Source organism: Rissa tridactyla, chromosome 1 (genome assembly GCF_028500815.1).
Source record: "Rissa tridactyla isolate bRisTri1 chromosome 1, bRisTri1.patW.cur.20221130, whole genome shotgun sequence".
In the NCBI taxonomy this organism is placed as follows: Eukaryota; Metazoa; Chordata; class Aves; order Charadriiformes; family Laridae; genus Rissa; species Rissa tridactyla.
In genome coordinates, this window is record NC_071466.1 from 46539276 (window position 1) to 46557159 (window position 17884).

Sequence of the window (17884 nt, forward strand, 5' to 3'; positions counted from 1 at the left end):
ATACCACCATTAAGTGTTCAAATCCATTCCTCTTTGGTCTGACTCTTTTACCAGCGCAGTATCATCATTAGAGGGATACATATAAAAAAGCAAGTAATGCATCGTGCTGAAAATGACATTGTCAATTATTTCAGTACCCTGAACAAAATAAGTGACTATCCCGTGCTCCTTACAACTTTGAGTGAAATTCATTTTGTTTAATTTTAACTGCTCAAAACATATGTGTCTAGTCCAGCCTAGTCAACTATGTTCCCTCTGGAGTTAAAGGGAAGAGAAGGAAGTCCTCACGTTGACCCCACCTACCTGTCCTGAGAACAGGATATACGAATCTCTCTTTATTGACCAGAAAAGGAACTTATATTAGCTTAAATGAGGTGCTTAACTTCTAGAGGGCAAAACTCAAGCACGGTCAGATGGGTCTCCCCCCAACCTCTTCTGTTGCGCCTGTGATTTCCTAACTCTAAAAAGGAATATATATTTGAGCAGCTGTGAGACACAGAGGTAGAAGGACATGAAGAATAACCGAGCTCTTTTACAAAACTACTTTAAAAGTGTAAGTAGTGCAATTGTACTGAGCAAAATAGGCCAGCTGTGGAAAAGGGGATGATTCATTGCACAGCTGTGATAATTGTTAATAGTAATTGTCCTTAGAAATGTATTCTCAAAAGTTAAAAAAGGGAAATTAATGATGTGACAGCCCTACCCTTTAATGGGTCAAGGCATGAAACAGGATTACATTGTGTATTTACTGGTAGAAAGTTAAAGGTATAATGATACTGGGTGTGAATCCAAGCGTTCTCGGGATTCCCTGTTTAGCTGGTTCCCAGAAAATTAAATTGGATAAGAAAAGAGTTATAACTCTAGCCCTGCAAAAATACATATCTGACTTGTCATGGTCTGTGTTAAACAGCAAGTGAGCCCCAGAGGTTAACTGTCCCTTGCAAAGTAATTAGACGCTATTAAAGGCCAAGACATACATATACAGAAAAATGGAGCCATAAAGCAAGATGGGAACATGCTCATAATGCAAATAGTTAATGCAAATCACTGTAAACTGCCTTACCTTTACTATCAATGTTTTAGAATGTTGTACTGAAACAACATAATGAAATTATTTTAAAATCTTTAACATGTATATGCTTTACAGTGTGCTGATTTTAATGTTTGAAATGCTACTAATGTTACTGCCTTATCAAGAAGAACCTTAGCTGTTCCTTGTACAAACATGTGTTTCATCTACTATGCATTATAAAGGGCTTAAATATTACTATTACCTTAATATTTATTACATACGGTTTGCCTAAATGTGCAATATATGACCTTAGCACATAAGAACAGACACAGGCGTTACTAAAACCTTGCAAATTCTTAAATTTGATAGAAGTGGTCCTTGCATTAAGTAGCTATCCTTTTTTCAGGATGATCACAACCTGCCATAACAGCACCTATGGTATTTATAATTGTGTTGTGTATTACTGATGTAACAAGTAATATCCAAGAAAAACGCTGAGAAAGAGGAAGGTTCTTGTTTTAAATCTCATAAAGATCCTATGCAGAATCAGGCAGGCTGTAAAACTTCCTGCATTGCAGTCAGCTTGGACATAACGTGAGGTAAAGGGGAAACGTTTTGATCAAACACAGGTGTTTGATAAAAAATTAGGTTTCCTAAGGAAATAAATTACAAGGTGTTTATGTCTGCTCAATTAAGATACCTCTGTTCTTCTGCTCCACAGCCAACTGTTTTTCAAGAGTTTCCCTCAGTTCTCGTTCCCTGAAGAGCTCCATCTTCAGCTCTGTCTTTTCCAGTTGGACCTGTTTCTCTTGAGCTCTGGCATTGTCTATAGCAACCTTTAGTAGACCCTGTTCAAAGATAAAGTTGGATAATGTTTGAAGAACGTTAGAACAGCTGAAACAATACACAATTTCTGTTATTCTTCCTTGATTAGGCATGTGAGATTGTACAATTGAAATAATCCTGTTATTGGGTCAGAGCCTCCCAATTATCAACAGAAAATTTTTACTGGCATTTATTTTAACAGGTGGGCAAAAATCTGTAAAAACGTGGCAGTCAAGTTTTCCAAGAAAACACAAATACCTTTGACTGTGTATATAACTAATGTGAAAAAGTTACAGAGATAGATTTAGTCTTTGTAACAGATAAAAGAGACAAACCTACATCAGGCATTTGCCTGTGACCGAAACAAAAAGCTGTCCCCTTGAAAAAGAATTGGCAGTCTCACAATCGCATCACCCACAGAATGGCACAACTCAAGCAAATGGAAATTATCAAAAGGAGAAAGGCTGTTTTAAAAGCTTGCCATTTTGCTCCTTATTGTTGTTAATTGTTATTATTTTCAAATATTTTCATATTCCATATGGTTTCCAAGGAAAATAGGGTTATCGGGATGCTAAGCAGCGGATAGTCACAAAGCAGGAAGATATCTCTCTTTTAAAAAGTCTGTTCCCTGATCTTTTACAATTGTTATCTCACAGCAGAAAACAAAAAGCAATCATCTCTCAATTTCTTGACCGGCGACGGTTGAAATAAACTCTACCTTTTTTTGTTGTTATTGTATTCAGGAAATAATGTTTCAATCTATTCTACACTTTTCTTGAGAATTTCAGCTTCACCGTTCCTTCTTTTTTGCAAGGAAACAGGAAGACGCCAGCATAGCTAATAAGTAGATAGTTTAGGACAGTGAGATAGAGTATGAAAGACAGGAGGTGAAACGGGATTCAAATAAATGAACATGGGAAGAGGAAAGATTTCCTTTTCCGTTTTCCAGAAGCCTGGCCACCAGGCTTGTAGGTCTACACCTGAATCTCTCCCCTTGAAACTATCATAATAGAGTAGATAATTAAGCATGGATATGCACATATGAACCTCCATGGATTCAAACCTAACTCTTCTGTATCCTAGGCAAGTCTCCTGACAACTTAACTGTAGAGATAATTTGACCCAACAGAGATTTAATTACTGATATAAAGCAAAACAATGCCAACAGGAGAGACTGGAGAGTACTCCCCAAAAGCTCTGTTAGGGGAGCTTTCAGCTAACAGACAAAAGGTTCACACGCACAACCCAGTTGCAGAACAACCATACTATAGACGTGAAATCATGTCCCCCAACTGCCAAGTAAGCTTCCTCACCCCTCAGGCACACTTCCTAAATTGGATTCTGGGTTGCACATTTTTTTTCCCTAAAATTCTTTGAAATATCTCCAAAAAAGAATGGAAAAAGAAGCCAGCATGAGGATACTTGAGAAATGGAAAAAAGTATTTTTCAGGAGTGTTAGTCTGCACATTTATCCCACTAGTCTTCCCAATGCCTGCTTTGAAATTCGTGTCCTTCAAAGTCCTCTTTAAAGCTTGCTTTCAGAGACTGCTATTTTCAATACTCCTCATCCTCATTCTTAACTAAATTGTTGCCTCAAGTGTTGTCTCATTCAGAGCTTAATCTTTGCAGCTCTATTACACTTCAATCTATTAAAGTCCACAGGAGCTGAAAGAACTCAACACCTTCCAACTGCAAGGCCCAGATGGTCACTATAATGATATACGCTACATAAGTATAGAACTGCTTTAAAAGACCCAAACACTATGCTAAAATAGCTAAACCGCAAAGGTATTTTGTGTTGAACGTTAAACCTGAATGACTGCTAAAGAAAAACATATAAAGCTAAATATAAAGCTCTACAGACATATGCAACCTCCCCTCCATATTATCCTGTGCTTACAACCATCATAAAGTGCATTTTCTATATGGGATACATTTGAAATAGTAAGAAATTCAAGTAGAAGTTGTTTATCAATACCCGATTCTGGTTTTCATCTGAACTCTAGAATATTTTAATCGCCTCCAATTCATCACTTACTGGAATATGTGATTCATCCAAATCACTAATAAACCAGATCAAGTGAAATTTCACGAAAAGTATTTGTTGATGAAAAGTGTATTGTCAAATAAGTTTAAAGCTGCAAACACCCTCCTCCCGAATTCTTACAATCCATCTTGTTTAACAATAAAATCAAGCTGCTAAAGCAACTGCCATCTTTACTCAATTCAACTACATTAATGTACATGTTTTCTTCTTCATCAGGAACAAACAATTAGTAACAAATGAAAGAGATCATTACATCAAGTGCCCTTTTAGATCACCCCAATTAAAACTTTAGTTTAGCTGTATTTTAATTCTAAGATACCAAATTCTAATTTTCTGCTCTGATTGCTCTTGTTGACTTATCTTTGAAAGATGTACTCTCAGTGCAAAGCCTAGAGATTATTTAGCAAGATGCCAATGTTGGCACCACTTAATGTGTTGATTGGTTGTATTATCAGTAGCAGTTTAAAATAAATTACTATTAAACTATTATTGTCCTTGGCTGACAAAACACAATATTTTGGTGTTCTTTAAACATGAAACAATCATTATGAATAAACACGGAGAATAATGCTAGAGTGTAACACTGATGTGTGTAATTTTATATTAAGAATTGCTGCAAAGTATGAAGCTGCTAAAAGCATATTACATTTTCTACTGAATTTCTACACCATACTTCCTCCCCCAACCTTTCCTTTTTTTATACTTGCTGCTAACGTAGCTAATGGTAATACATTACCTATTGCTGCTGATTATGTCTGAAAAATATTAGCTTTTTGGAGCCAAGACCCACTAGGGACTACTTATAAGCTACACAAAATTAAGTTTCATTTTTAGAAGTTAAATCAGTGCACATCAGTAGGCGTCCAAAGTGAAAAAAAATCTGCACTAGAGCCAAACTGATGCATATGCAAAAGTGCTGTTGCTGCCAATGACAGCTCTACTGCAAAAATACTGGAAACATTCAATATCTCCCTGTATTTAATGCAGAAGGGGGTGAGAAAAAACAACTAAAAAGTACAGCATCTAAAAATCATTCGTGCCCCTTGGAACAGGAATAGCAATTTCAGAGTTGCATGAAATTCTATTAATTCTCCCAGTGGATCAGCTGTAAAAGATTATACAAAATACAGTATGTCCAACTTGTATTTGCTATGGCTAATCCTCTAACCTGATATTAAATCAATATGCTGCCAATGACAATGGGAAATGCAGTGCAACACAGGACATTAACAAAAAGAAAATATTTCCCTTTAGGGAAGGTCAGATGTTATGGAGGCTGGATAATGATAATTGTAGTGAACATGCTCAGGTTCCAGATTTGTTTTTAATACAGTATGGCTCTATCTGGAGCCAGGCTTTAAATATGGCATGCCGTTCTTTTCCTCTGTGTCACTGTTAATAATTTTTTCTTTTTTTTGTTATTTCAACATAATGTAAAAAATGGATATTTTCCCCCTGAAGATTTATAGATCATTCTGATTTGGTTTGTTTAATTTAATGCACTTGCTTTAATATTTTCCACTGATAAATTCTTCAGAAATGTTGCAAATAAAAAGTTAAGTTGATATATGGTTGTTGTTTCTGCCCATTCTCTGATGTATCCGAAAGCACCATGGCGTTAGGGCAGTCTACAGATCCTATAGAAACTAAACGTATATCAAACCTCAACTCAGCCTTAATGCCAGTATTAACCATCATTATTTTTAAAAAATGCGAATAACATGTTGCCTATTTTGAAAGGAGTGGAGGGGAAGGTATACAGCAGCTCTTCCTCGTTCTAGCTACATCTACAGTGTGTTCCACTTAACACAATTTAGTTAGCTACACAGCTATATGTGACATCAAGATGGCCCTACTAGCTAGTCCAGTGGTCTATCTAAAAGATCATCTCCTGTTTCCAACAATCATCCACAGTGAGTGAAAAAGGAAAACTAGAAGAACACGGCATGCACACGGTGAAGCTTTCCTAGTCAATCCTCCCAGCTTCCAGAGATTGGTAGCTCAGGGGCTTCCTTTTGCAATATTAGCTATTCATGGTGAAAACACTTTCAAATAACATCGCTTCTTTTTAGTCAGGAAATTAGATATAATTCGTATGCTCTCATCTCATCATTAAAACTATCTGTTGAAAGGCTTGCAAAAAAAATCAATATATAGCTTTTTAGTTAACTTTGCTTGACAGGTAAATTTTGGAATATTTGGTATTTGTAACTGACTACTGACTTAGTAATATAAGCGAAGTAAGATAGCACGGCTTGACCATCTCTACAGATGGCTCCAGAAAGACATTTCTGTAATATCTCAGACTGAATATCTCCATCACAGATAAAGGCATATTGCACAAGTATAAATGACATTTTTCCATTAACATTTTCTGAAAAATAAAATCATTCTCCTGAATTTTAGTGGAAGATAAATACAATAACATGAAGTAAAACTGTGTTTTTTAGTTTATCTAGTGTTTGCAATATTTTTCACTTGTGTATTTAGTTGTATATGGTAACAGTGCAGGAGACTCACAGCAATAAAGACAGCAGTTTGCTTTGTTTTCATAGGGGAATTTAGTTTGTAATCAGGCATTTTTTTATTAATATCAATGGGATACTTGCAACTTATTTTACATATGTCTTTAAAAATACTTAGCAACAAGATTGTGTCAAACAATACAGTCTTGATAGAAAAATACAGCTACGAGAGTGCAACCAATTCATCCCTTAGATATTAATGGAAATTCAGCTTGGGGACAGTAAAGATTCAAGAGTCTAAAAGCTTAAAATAACATTACTATTACCCACGAATATTGTAGTATCACGAAAGGCTGTGCCTGTAACATATTTTGGCATAATTGGGCCATGACTCAAAAAAAAGTGAACTTATGCAAGGGGTATGGAAACATCTTTAGCCTTCTCACTAGCACCCACACAGCATTTAGCTGTGACCCACCTTCCATCACCCTTCATCCTCTCTGCAGCTGCACACAGACTTCCAGCACTTAATCTGGAAGAAATCAACAAATATACATTGGGAAGGAAGAGACATATCACTTAATTTAAGCTCTCTGGGGAAATTTATTTTCTCTTCCTTTTAGATGTGCAGATATACATGTGAATAAGAAAAATATGTCCCCAATCTCATTTCTTTATTTTACGTGTGCATTTGTGTAATTATATTTGGTTATAGCTTATTATTTGCTTTTCAGCAGTCCCTAGCAAGAAATAAACATTGTTTGTTCTGGGTACCGTATATTGTTATTATCTCCTCTTTAAACGTACAAATAATTAAACTTCGTTTTTTTGTTTCAATAAGTATTTATGGAGAAATAAGGAAAATATAAATGATATACAAAAGGAAATAAACCTATCTAGCAGCCCCTGGTGACAGCGATACCAAATAGGCTTGTCCAACGTTTGCCTAAAATTACAAATTAGTGATTAGGGGATATCCATTTAATTTCAGTATGGCCGGAAGACAAAGACTCGCTTGTATTTAGTGGCCAATTTTAAAGGATGACTCAGACTTCTAAAAGGTAAGTAAGCAGAGTTAGGCACCAAGTTCAATCACCTAAGCTTTTCAACACCTGCAAGACTTTTGTTTTCAAATATCCAAAGCGTTTAGAAATTTTTGCTCACATACCCAAAAGCGCTGTCCCCATGGCAAGGCTTAGGATCCTCCTCACCCTGACAAAGGTCAAAATTAGAGCTCCCAGTGCCCACAAAGTTCCCTGATCCTGTTCTATTTTAAACCAGGACAGACTCCACAACTTCTGGAGGCACCCAAGGTCTATATTAGGCAGATCCTTCAGATCCTGTGCTTCACAAAACTGAATATACACAACAGGATCAGAGCACAGATACCTACCATCACATCCATGTATACTGGTGTGGACAGAGGCTGCTCGCCTATGTATTCGTGTGACCATCCTATCCCTAAAATATAGGCAACCTCCACTACCACATGTGGCAATTTGTGCATGCACCCCAGTCCCATGACCTAATGAAGACGTACACTTGCATTGCACAAGCGGACATATACGCCTTCTGTGAAAGGACACAACTGTATTTTCATCGTGCATGACCCTGGGGAAAAAAGAACAGCGTTTACCGAAAGCACTCATCTAGCCTTTGGCTAGATTTCTGCTATCTTCTGTTTCAAAAGCACCTTAGTACTGGAGGCAGGGAACGGACTGTAGGCCGTTTCCAGATCTTTTCAAGAAAGTCAGATCTGCTCCATTGCTGGTAACCTCTATCTATAATGCTAGACTAGCTGGAACAAGATGAAGAAGGGTCTTACTGCTCCACCTCCCCTTTGAATATACACCTTGGATATTAGGACAAATTTTTACACTGAAAGGGTTATCAAGCATTGGAACAGGCTGCCCGGGGAAGTGGTTGAGGCACCGTGCCTGGATGTATTTAAAAGGCAGGTAGACACAGTCCTTAGCGACATGGTTTAGTGATGGTTTTTGTCAGTGTTAGGTTGAAGGTTGAACTAGATGATTTGAAAGGTCCCTTCCAACCTAGGCAATTCTATGATTCTATGATTCTACTGAAAGGGATGTAAAATTTATCTGGACCAAAGGAGAGCAAAGAGGAATTTGCCCAGTGACAAGAGTCCTTCTGACCCATGTACTAAATGCATCATGGGTTTCGGGTAATCCTTAGGCATTTCCTAACAAAGTCACAAATGATACTGCAAGCAGGGACCATAGCGCGGAATTTCTTCTTTCCACAAATCCCATTAACGAGTTCGAACTTGTAGCCAAATTCCTAAAACTGTTCTGAGAGTGTCAGTATCACAGTCTCTAACTCATCTGTGGGCCTGGGGTAGCCCCCTCTCATTGCAAAAATATGGAAACCATTTTGAATGGCATTGATTAGAGGAACTGCCACTATTGTGCACAGGTTATTGTAATAGACTCTACTGTTTTAAAGAGAACACTTAACTTTTTCTACACAGGTGGGAAAATCAAACTAGCTTTTTAAAACTTTTTTTATGAAGTGGTTTTCTAATGTTGTCCTGATAGAGATTAAATCTATGGGGGGAAAAAATGCCTTGATGGTATATGAAAGAATTGCTAGAGATCTGTGGAAACCATGAAATGCAACATGGGGACACTGAAAAAATCCTTATGTCCCACCTGTATACCCTGATTTGTTGTGATGTGTAACCTCAAGGCAAGGAGAAGTAAGTAGAAAAGCACAATGAGAAAAGGCATAAAGTCTCTGGTTTTCTTTACAATGTTGCTTTCTATTTTAAGTCTTCACTCCAGGTGAGATTACGTTTTTTATTAAAAAATAAAAAAATAAAGCAAAGCAATGACTGAATTTTACATACACATTTTCTGTAAAATAAAAACTGAATGCATTCTTGGCAAATTAATCCTGGTCATTTATCCTGAAGTAGTGCAGCACTCTCATATTCAATCACGAGATTAGCTAACCTGTTGATGCTGAATGCTTTGCTCATTAGGTTGCTGTCTAGAGACATTGAGTGCACACATTTGTCAAAAAAATTACTAAGAACTTTCCTGTACATGCATGCACAGCTAAAACATTACGTACTTTGCTAACTGTTTTGGTGTTTGTTTTTTTTTTCCTTTAGAATAAAATACATTCATTACAGACTGCAGCAGAGTGGTTACAGTAATGCTAACTGTTCTAGAATTCCCTTTGTTTGTGATTTAAATATTTAAGATCCTAAGTCTTGGAACTGAAAAAAGCAATCACAAATATGCTGCTTCAGATCAGGCAGACACTGCAACACTTAATTCTTAAATACCATTATTTTTGCATTATTAGATCTCAAAACATCACTACTGAATGGATCATACAGTTTCCATAAAACAAGAAGTGTTGTAGACTTTAATGAGATTGGTTAAGAAAGTAAAGTGAGCAGGATTTGGCCCTACTCTGTCGCAGCCTTGGCTAAATAGAATACAATTGATTTTAGTCCTGTAAGGAGCAGGGAGTTGGACTCGATGATCCTTATGGGTCCCTTCCAACTTGAGATCTCCTATGTTTCTATGCATTTGCAGGAATGAGAAGGGGAAAATATTGTGACAAACACATTAGAAGTCAGCAGCTGCACAGACGAGGCTTATCTGGAATGGGTACAATATGGCTGCATTATTTCCTGCACGATCGTTTTGCTTCTGCATGCAACATACAATCATATTGTTGCAAAAGTTGCATCTGGGGAACACATGATCACTGAATTTGTGGACGAGAGAATTCTTCATTCTAATATGAAACACTCACATCTTGGCTCCAAGCGACATGCTAGTATATACCTTAAATAATATTTGAATCAGGCCGTACTGTACACACAACAGACATCATGACTACCGAATAGGAAATCTGCAGAAAATTTGGTAATACCCTTTGAAGTCTATTCTTTGAAGACAGTACTTTAAGTGAAATGAGCTTATTTATAAAAGAAGTGCTTTTTGTGAATGCTTTTATGGGAGACACATTTCAAATAGCTTTAAATATCATTTCCACCTTGGCGCTCCAGCAATTTAAAATAACTGTTTATTAAAGAAATGTTTCTCTGCTTAGTAAATGAGATAAACAGTAAGATACATTTCATTAGCCTGTAATAAAAAGAGCATTTAAGACAAATGTTGTTAAACACACCAATGTAATTTTCATCGAATTCTCTGCTGCGGTTTAATATACAATCTGTATTTTTACGTACTGTATCTGACAGCTTCTACATTCATTTGTTTGCTGTGGTTCCTTTAAAACCTAAATTACTAGAAAGTTTCAGTAAATTAGTTGATCCAAATAATCTTATGAACTGATTAAGCTAGAATGGTTATATTAATTTAGACAAATCTGCAACTGGCTCCTCTCCATCCCTTTAAGCTGATCTACAGAAAGGCCTACCTGGATGTTAGTCAGAAGGGTCTCTATGGAGGACAATCCATCAGGGAATAGAAAAGGAGATGGAAAACCCGGAGGTAGTGGTTGCCCATGCCCAGTTAGAGAAAGTTTGTCAAGGCTGTCTCTTGCGGTTGGTGTGGAGAGCGGGGTCTCATCTGTATGTGATTGAAACAAAAATATAGAACAAGTTACGCTTGTCTGTTTTTATTAGACCTCAGTAATGGCTTCCCTAGTGGTTTCCAGAACATTTATTGCAAATTGGTTCCTGCTATCAGGAGAAAATGCTTTCTGCTGAATTTTCTTTAATGAAAAAGCTGTGGAGATACAACAAGATAACATTAATGAGTAACTTTATAAGCCTTTTAAATGCAGTCTCTAATGAGACTGAGTTTACAGTGCCATAGAATCTTTTTAAAACAAATATTATCTCACATATACTTGTGATAATATATTCAGGCTGACTTTATGGGCACCTTCCCAATTATCTCATTTTAGTTTGTGTTCTATTTGGATTGACAATAGAATATTTTCGAGCATGGCATATATTTTGTATACGAGAAGTATTTGAATATGAGGCTTCCCACACAATTAACCCTTCCCGCTCTTAATGGTTTCACTTACAGCTCAGAAGATTCTGCAACACCGAGAAAAACTACAGCTCCTCAACGCATTTTTAATCAAGAAAGTACACCTGATTCCCACAATTGAATCATGCTCAGAACAATACATGAAATTAACAGCACGGTTACAATCACTGGCCTAATTTTTTTAAGTACGGACATCTTCTAACAATTAGTGCGAAACTCCTTAGTGGGATCTTTGTAACAATCAGATCTGATCAGTTCTGACATCACAACGGGAAAAAACTCCCACCGCTTGAAGACTTCTAAGATTAAAGTTTCACAGATAATCTGTGAACGGATTATAAAGTAAGTGCAGAGGAAAAAAAAAAAAGAAAAAAAAACAATTAACAGAAACTTCAATACCCTCTTTTTTTTTAATTTTTGAAATATTTTTAGACTACTGTTGATACGATACAGAAATTTAGGTCAAATTCTTTGCAGCAGATAGTAATCTGAATTCTTCAAAAGGGAAACTATCTATACATATATATAGATACATATATCTATACGTGCCCTTCTTACCAAGGGCTCAGTCATTAACTGACACATATTGATGTATCTCAATAAAACACAAGGACATCAGAATGTACTCTTGGTATTATGCAGATCTCTGCACAGCTCTTTGACTACAGAAGAGTTTGTCAGATTTGTTCCTTTTCATTTCGGCTTTGATCATTATAAGATACATATGGGTTTGGGGTATTTTAATTCTCTTTCTTTCAGCACTTTATTTAATTGTAGTTTCAATAGTAGTTGTATTTCTCTATTTATCCTAAAAGGAGCTATCTCTCTTTTTGACTGGAGTACACTACTTTCCGAAGTGGACATAGTCTAGGACCAGGAAAATTGAAATCTGCTGCAACGAAGGGTTAGAGTGTGGGCTTTGACAACCCCAGGGCCAGAAAACCGTAACTCCGAGACCCAGTTCATTCCAACAGTCCCCATCCACCATTACTCCAGAAGTAATTCACCTCCATCAGCCATGTTCAGGTGCAGATTTCTTGCCCCATCTCCTTAGCAGCTCTGTTCTGCTGGCCAGTATTTACAGTGCTAGAGCACAAGCCTCACCCACCCACCCATTCTTTTTGTCCCTCCAAAGAAATATGCAAACAGGCATTTGGACATCTGCTTCTGGGCTGGTCCAACTTAGCTCTTTCTGTAACCAGTGGAGAGAAGCAGACACCAATTTAAGGTACTAATCCATATGAACTATCGCAAGCATCTACTGCAGGAGGAGACAAATCTTTCTCTAGAAGTGTCTGTTGGCTGTAAAATGAGCCTAATCTGACTAGCTCAGAGGGAAGGATCTACTTTTGGTGAGATCAGTCCTACCATGGAAACCGTTCTTCCCTCTTCACTGTGGCTCAGGCTAAGAGTAGCCTACACAAGGAGTAAGATACCGTTACACATCCCCTATTTTTTAAAATTTGTGCTACAATTACTGCTTTCTCATAAAGTCATAATTCAAAAGCTTACCAAGATAAACTCTGTGAAACAAACTGACGTTGACCAAGGAAAGCTTCAGCCCATTCAGAGTCATAGAAGATTTTTTTCAGCTACGTTTAAGCTTTTCAGCCACGTCACAAAGTGCTGAGAAAAAGTGGCTATACATTACAGAACCACTTCCTATCTACCTTACTGAAATTCAAAGCAGGCTCTGAAAAATGTACTCTGTGGACGTATCCTCTGTCCTCACGCTAACCCACAGCAGCATCAATGTCTGAGTAATCATTTTGTAGTAACATACTAAAATTTGGCCCTAAATATGAATTGTTTCTTTTCTTCCCAACTTTTAAAATATTCCAGAAATATTCACCACTTCATTACAAAAAAATAAATTAGGTATTCCTGGGTATTGCAAACTAGCTTATTGTTCTCAGATCATCCTGCTAGTTCATCTTCTCAAATCCCATTCTCGTGTGAAAAATCATTACCAAATGTTTTTTTCCAAACTGCAGTCAGAATTGTTATGCCTTCATTAATCAAAAAAAAACCCCCAAAACTTAAACAAAACTGGTTAGACAATAGATTGATAAACACTATGCAACATTATTGCATAGATGAAAGCTTTTTTTCCTGTACTGCAAAAGTGGCTTTCCCAAATGATTCCTACCTACCATTAAAAAATAAAAAAATAAAAAAAAAATTATAAAACCTCTTCTTTGTTACATCACTGAGTTTTTTTTGGCTAAAGACCTCTTTATAACAGTGGTTCCAGTGAAGGTACTGGACTTGCATGGTATAGCAAGGAGTCTGATTACTAGTGAGCCTGGTGGCGTTGAGTCATATGAGAAAGTAAACTAAAAAGAGATATCATTTGCCTCTAGGTTTGTCAGAGAAATGGACCAATGAGCTCTCGCACTTTCTGAGTCAACTTAGATTCTTACTAATATTTTAGGTCTCAAATTGTCAAAATCTTTTAAAACATACTAGATAAAATTGACCCACTTACAAATTCCATAGGCTTTAATTCACTTAAAAACTATGCTTTTCCATACAATTGTTGAGATACAGAAAGCTCGTAACGCAGGTCTTGTCATAGACTTTAAGCAAGGGATTAATTTTTTCATTGTATTACTACTTTAACATTAAATATATGTTAAGTTTGCTGTACCTTGTGCATGCTCAAAACATGTCGTGAAGTTTGCAAAGACTTCCCTGACAATGTGTGGCATGGTTTTGCAATAGGCAAAGTAACTTAAAAAAGCTCAAAGTTATGCAGAATGGTATGAACTCAAAATAACATCCAAACTCTTATGTTATAATAAATAACAGAAACAAATTTACACTGAAGGGTAAGACTAGAGAGCTGAACTTACTATGAACTTATTTTAATGAAACGTCAACTCAGAAAAAAAAAGTCAGACTAATGTGACTTTGTTTTCTTGATGTCCCATGTGAAATAAACTTTGAGTGTGAGTATGTTTGAAACAGCAAATGTACATATTATACACAGGAAGCATGGATATTTGTGGATGTGAGATAAGCGATGATTGAGGGAATCTTGAAAAAATGCATTTTTAAGAAAAACCACATTGTAAACACAGCCAATTAAAACACAACCACATATCTTAGTAGCAAAATAATATGACCTCTTGCAATTAAGGCATTTTAAAATCTTCCGTTCCTGCAGAAGTCCTCTTTTCGCAACACGATGATATATCTCTTTGTTTCCAAGTAATCATTAACCTAACATCTTTTAAACTGTTGCAAAGGAACTACTAATGTTCCTCTTAACCTACTCGCAGAGCAACACTGCAAAAACGGTGGCTCCTCGCTGGGAGACAGAGATCTGGCATTTTCAGTCTAAACGCATCAAAGGAACCATTCGAAGACAAGCCAGGGCAAGAGGGGAAAGAGGGTCAATCTACAACTCCATTGTCAGACTTGGGAGCACAACAGTGTAAAGAAAGGGGAAAAAAAAAGAACAAGGCAGAACAAAGAAGTGCCCGGGCCTGCCTTGGCTTGTGCTGGGAACGGAGATGTTATAAATTAACAAATAAACAAGGATAGGACAAGCTGTTACCCAAGCCTCGACAGTATCTGAGCAGAGATGAATATGTGCCTTGACATATGAACTAAATCACCATAATAGGCAAGTCTGAATGTGACACATATCTTTAGAATATTTGTAAAGGCTACATCCACTCCATTCATTGTTCCTCAATTTCCAAAAATTCACCTGGTTTTGTTCAAACCAGATTTTATCTGCAAACAGCAGCTGGTTTGGGCCAAATACAACGAACATTTTTCACTGTATTTGGTTTGTTGCCATTCTATTTTATTCTTTCACCAGATAACATGGAAACAGACATCCTGGAAGCTGTGACAGCTATTTAAACAATAATAGATGAACGGAGGTAGCCATTCTCTTGTCTTTGTTCCTAAAAGCAAGTAGGATAAGTTCAGACCGGTCACCAATCAAACTGGAGAATATTGATATTGCCAGGATTTGAAAGCAAGCGATAATAGCTCGCTCCAAAAAATACTATACAGATTACTGCCTTTCTGTAATCATTTAATGGTTTTTTGTAATGCATCTTGATGCTTTTTTGTTCTCTGTAAAATATTTCACGTGTATTCGTTCCTAAAACAGGCTCATTCTTACCATTTGAATGATGAAAGAGGATCCTGTCTTCACTTTTTACCATCATAAATCTGGTGCATACATTTTTGTGGAAACAATTTATTCCATTTGGCTTGATATGATTTTGGTTTATGTTGTCAAACACCCGTTAGTACAAAGTCTTGTATTTCACCTTCCTCAGAGTTAGAGGTTTCAGGCGTGAGAAGCTTTTCTATTTTAATTAATCTGTAACTGTTGATTTATATAGTAACACAAAAGAACAGGGGGTCCCATGCGCTGAACTGAAATGTTTACCAACTTCATGTAGATTTAAAAGAATAAATAAAATCCTCCTGCTCAATTCCCATATCATTTGGCTGCTTTATAGATTTGGTCATTCGAGATTCACCCTGAACGTAACTAGGGGCAATGTGAGATGACTGTGAAGGATGTTACGAATTGTAAAAGGAATGTACTAAAACTAACTCTTATAAAAACATTCTTTTTTTTCTATCTACATTTTAGTTTCTTCTTTTTACGCTGAAAACAGTTCTCCGGGACAACCAAGTACTCTGAAATTAAAACATCTGCAACTGTGGCAGCTAGAAATAAGGGGAGAATATCAAATATTCAAATGGACTGACTAGCTGGCTGCTGTTTCGAAGAGGCTGGTGCTCTCACAGCTGAAATGCTTTCCACTGAGTTCTTGGCTGGGTATGTTTGCCTGAGGACTTTGAAAATAGTAAGTCACAAATAATGAAATATGACTAAAAGATTAAAAACTTACAAGGAAAGGACCATACCTAGCAGGAATGCATTTCTTGGATGTGTACATTGCTCACCATGGCTTTATATCTGGTGCAGTCATGTGCATTTGTTCTTACAGAACTCATACAATAATTGTATATCACTTCTAACATTACGGGACATTTTCATAAGTGGCATGGCTTCAACACATGCAGCATTTCACTCCATGTAAAGGATTACACAAGAAGAAAAGTATGTAAAAATCTAGTTTTATATGTCCAGCTTGGAGGTAGGTTTAGATGCCCACCAACAGTAAGACTCGTATTTACTGACAATTCTGTCTGATTTTAACCACTGAAAATACAATATTCTAACTTGATGCTTGTCCTTTTCGGAAAAAAAAAGAGTTTCAATTAATACATTTCCAGTATTTCTTTAATCCTTTTAAAGAAAATGCAGTTCCTACAGATCATTCCTCACGGCCGCACAGGGTCACTGAGCACACCGCACTCGGAGTTGTCTCCATAACGGCCAATTAGAGCCAGATGGAGAATTACCCCTTGAACACAAGATTAGGGACCTCTCCCTCCCAGGTTCAGTGATATCCCTTCTATGCTGATACCTTGTAAGCCAATTTATCTATGAACATAGAGGGGAAAAAAAAGGAACGCATTGCTAGCTGGAAGCAGGATGTCGGGGTCTGGAAACAGGGATGGCTTGACAAGGAGACAGGGACTAATCAAGAAGTCAGGGAACGCTGAGTTGAGAAAATAGGAAAGAAGGACAGTCAAGGTGGCTGACCACTTTGGAAAGGGATAATAGGATTGGGATTATGTGGTGAAGGAAGGGAGGAAGAGTGCCCAGGAGCAAAAAATTTATACTGACTCAGCAAGAAATAAACAAAAGAGCCAAAGAGCGTATTTTGGACAAGGAATTCTCGTAGCATTTCAAGAACTGTAGTTCAATGCAAATTAAATTTATAGCTGTCAATAACAGATATATAAAAGTATGGTTTTTTAAAGGTCATGTGTTTTAGTTTTGTTAAGGCATTGCTGGTATAACTTCACTATAAATGAATGGAAAGAGTTGGCAAAATATACCCAAAAAGCAAAAATGTAATTAGTGGTGATGTTCCAGCTGTGAGGATTTCTTCAGGCTTTTTGGACTAGATCGAGTTGAGTTTATTCTTCATTTTACATGTCCCTAGGAGGGCCTCAGAGTCAATCAGCGCAACTTATCTAATTTTCTCTTTCAATAAAAGGATTATTTTAATAACCTTTATCTTATTTTGCAGCCTATTACTGATTAGGGCTGGGTCAAGCAGTATTTCCTGATTTATTTATTCTAAGAATTCCACAATATGTCAGAATAAATTATCATTCATATTTTTAAACAAATGTATTTTACCACACAATTGAATGTTAAAATGGCGGTGATATTTCCACTTTGTGTACTTTGGCATCATAACACAAAACGCGCAAAACAAAATTATATGGTTTCTCTGTCCCCATAATAAAAATTATCCTGTTCACTCACAGAATTTTTCACACAGCTCTTTAAAGTGCACAGAATGGTCAGGAACAAATAAGAAATGAGATATTCAAAGATGATTCTGCATATATCTGATAATTATATAGTACAAATATCTTGAACAGCGACTTTCATTAATTAACCCTAAAG

General features: G+C 36.7%; 1 protein-coding gene across 6 annotated transcripts in view; it reads right to left on the reverse strand.

Moving 5' to 3' along the window:
• The window catches only part of DACH1 (dachshund family transcription factor 1), a 367284-nt gene that overhangs the window by 39766 nt on the left and 309634 nt on the right, over window positions 1-17884 (reverse strand). For all 6 annotated transcript variants that reach the window (XM_054220220.1, XM_054220230.1, XM_054220239.1 and 3 more), the window contains 2 exons: window positions 10772-10923; window positions 1713-1860 (listed from right to left, as the gene is read on the reverse strand). In XM_054220220.1, the coding sequence (XP_054076195.1) occupies window positions 1713-1860; window positions 10772-10923 (300 nt within the window). The remainder of the gene's footprint in view (window positions 1-1712; window positions 1861-10771; window positions 10924-17884) is intronic.